Raw genomic sequence first — 351 nt, forward strand, 5'->3', positions numbered from 1 at the left:
GGCCCCATCGAATCGCAGGGAGGCCGTGATGGAGGACACGATCTGCCCAATCAGACGATTAAGGTTGGTGTACGTGGGACGCTCGATGTCCAGGTTGCGCCGACATATGTCATAGATGGCTTCATTGTCAACCATGAAGGCACAGTCAGAATGTTCCAGGGTCGTGTGGGTGGTCAGGATGGAGTTGTAGGGCTCCACCACGGCCGTGGAGACCTGGGGGGCTGGGTAAATGGCAAACTCTAGCTTGGACTTCTTTCCGTAATCCACTGAGAGCCGCTCCATGAGCAGAGATGCAAACCCAGAGCCAGTGCCGCCCCCAAAGCTGTGGAAGATGAGGAAGCCCTGCAGTCC

General features: G+C 57.0%; 1 protein-coding gene across 1 annotated transcript in view; it reads right to left on the reverse strand.

The window, feature by feature from the left end:
* The window catches only part of LOC105527496 (tubulin alpha-3 chain-like), a gene marked incomplete at both ends in the record, with an annotated part of 2959 nt that extends 2608 nt beyond the window's left edge, over window positions 1-351 (reverse strand). The window contains one exon of the mRNA XM_011963814.1: window positions 4-351. Within this exon, the coding sequence (XP_011819204.1) occupies window positions 4-351 (348 nt within the window). The remainder of the gene's footprint in view (window positions 1-3) is intronic.

The sequence above is a fragment of the Colobus angolensis genome, unplaced genomic scaffold (assembly GCF_000951035.1).
Source record: "Colobus angolensis palliatus isolate OR3802 unplaced genomic scaffold, Cang.pa_1.0 Scaffold629, whole genome shotgun sequence".
Taxonomy (NCBI): domain Eukaryota; kingdom Metazoa; phylum Chordata; class Mammalia; order Primates; family Cercopithecidae; genus Colobus; species Colobus angolensis.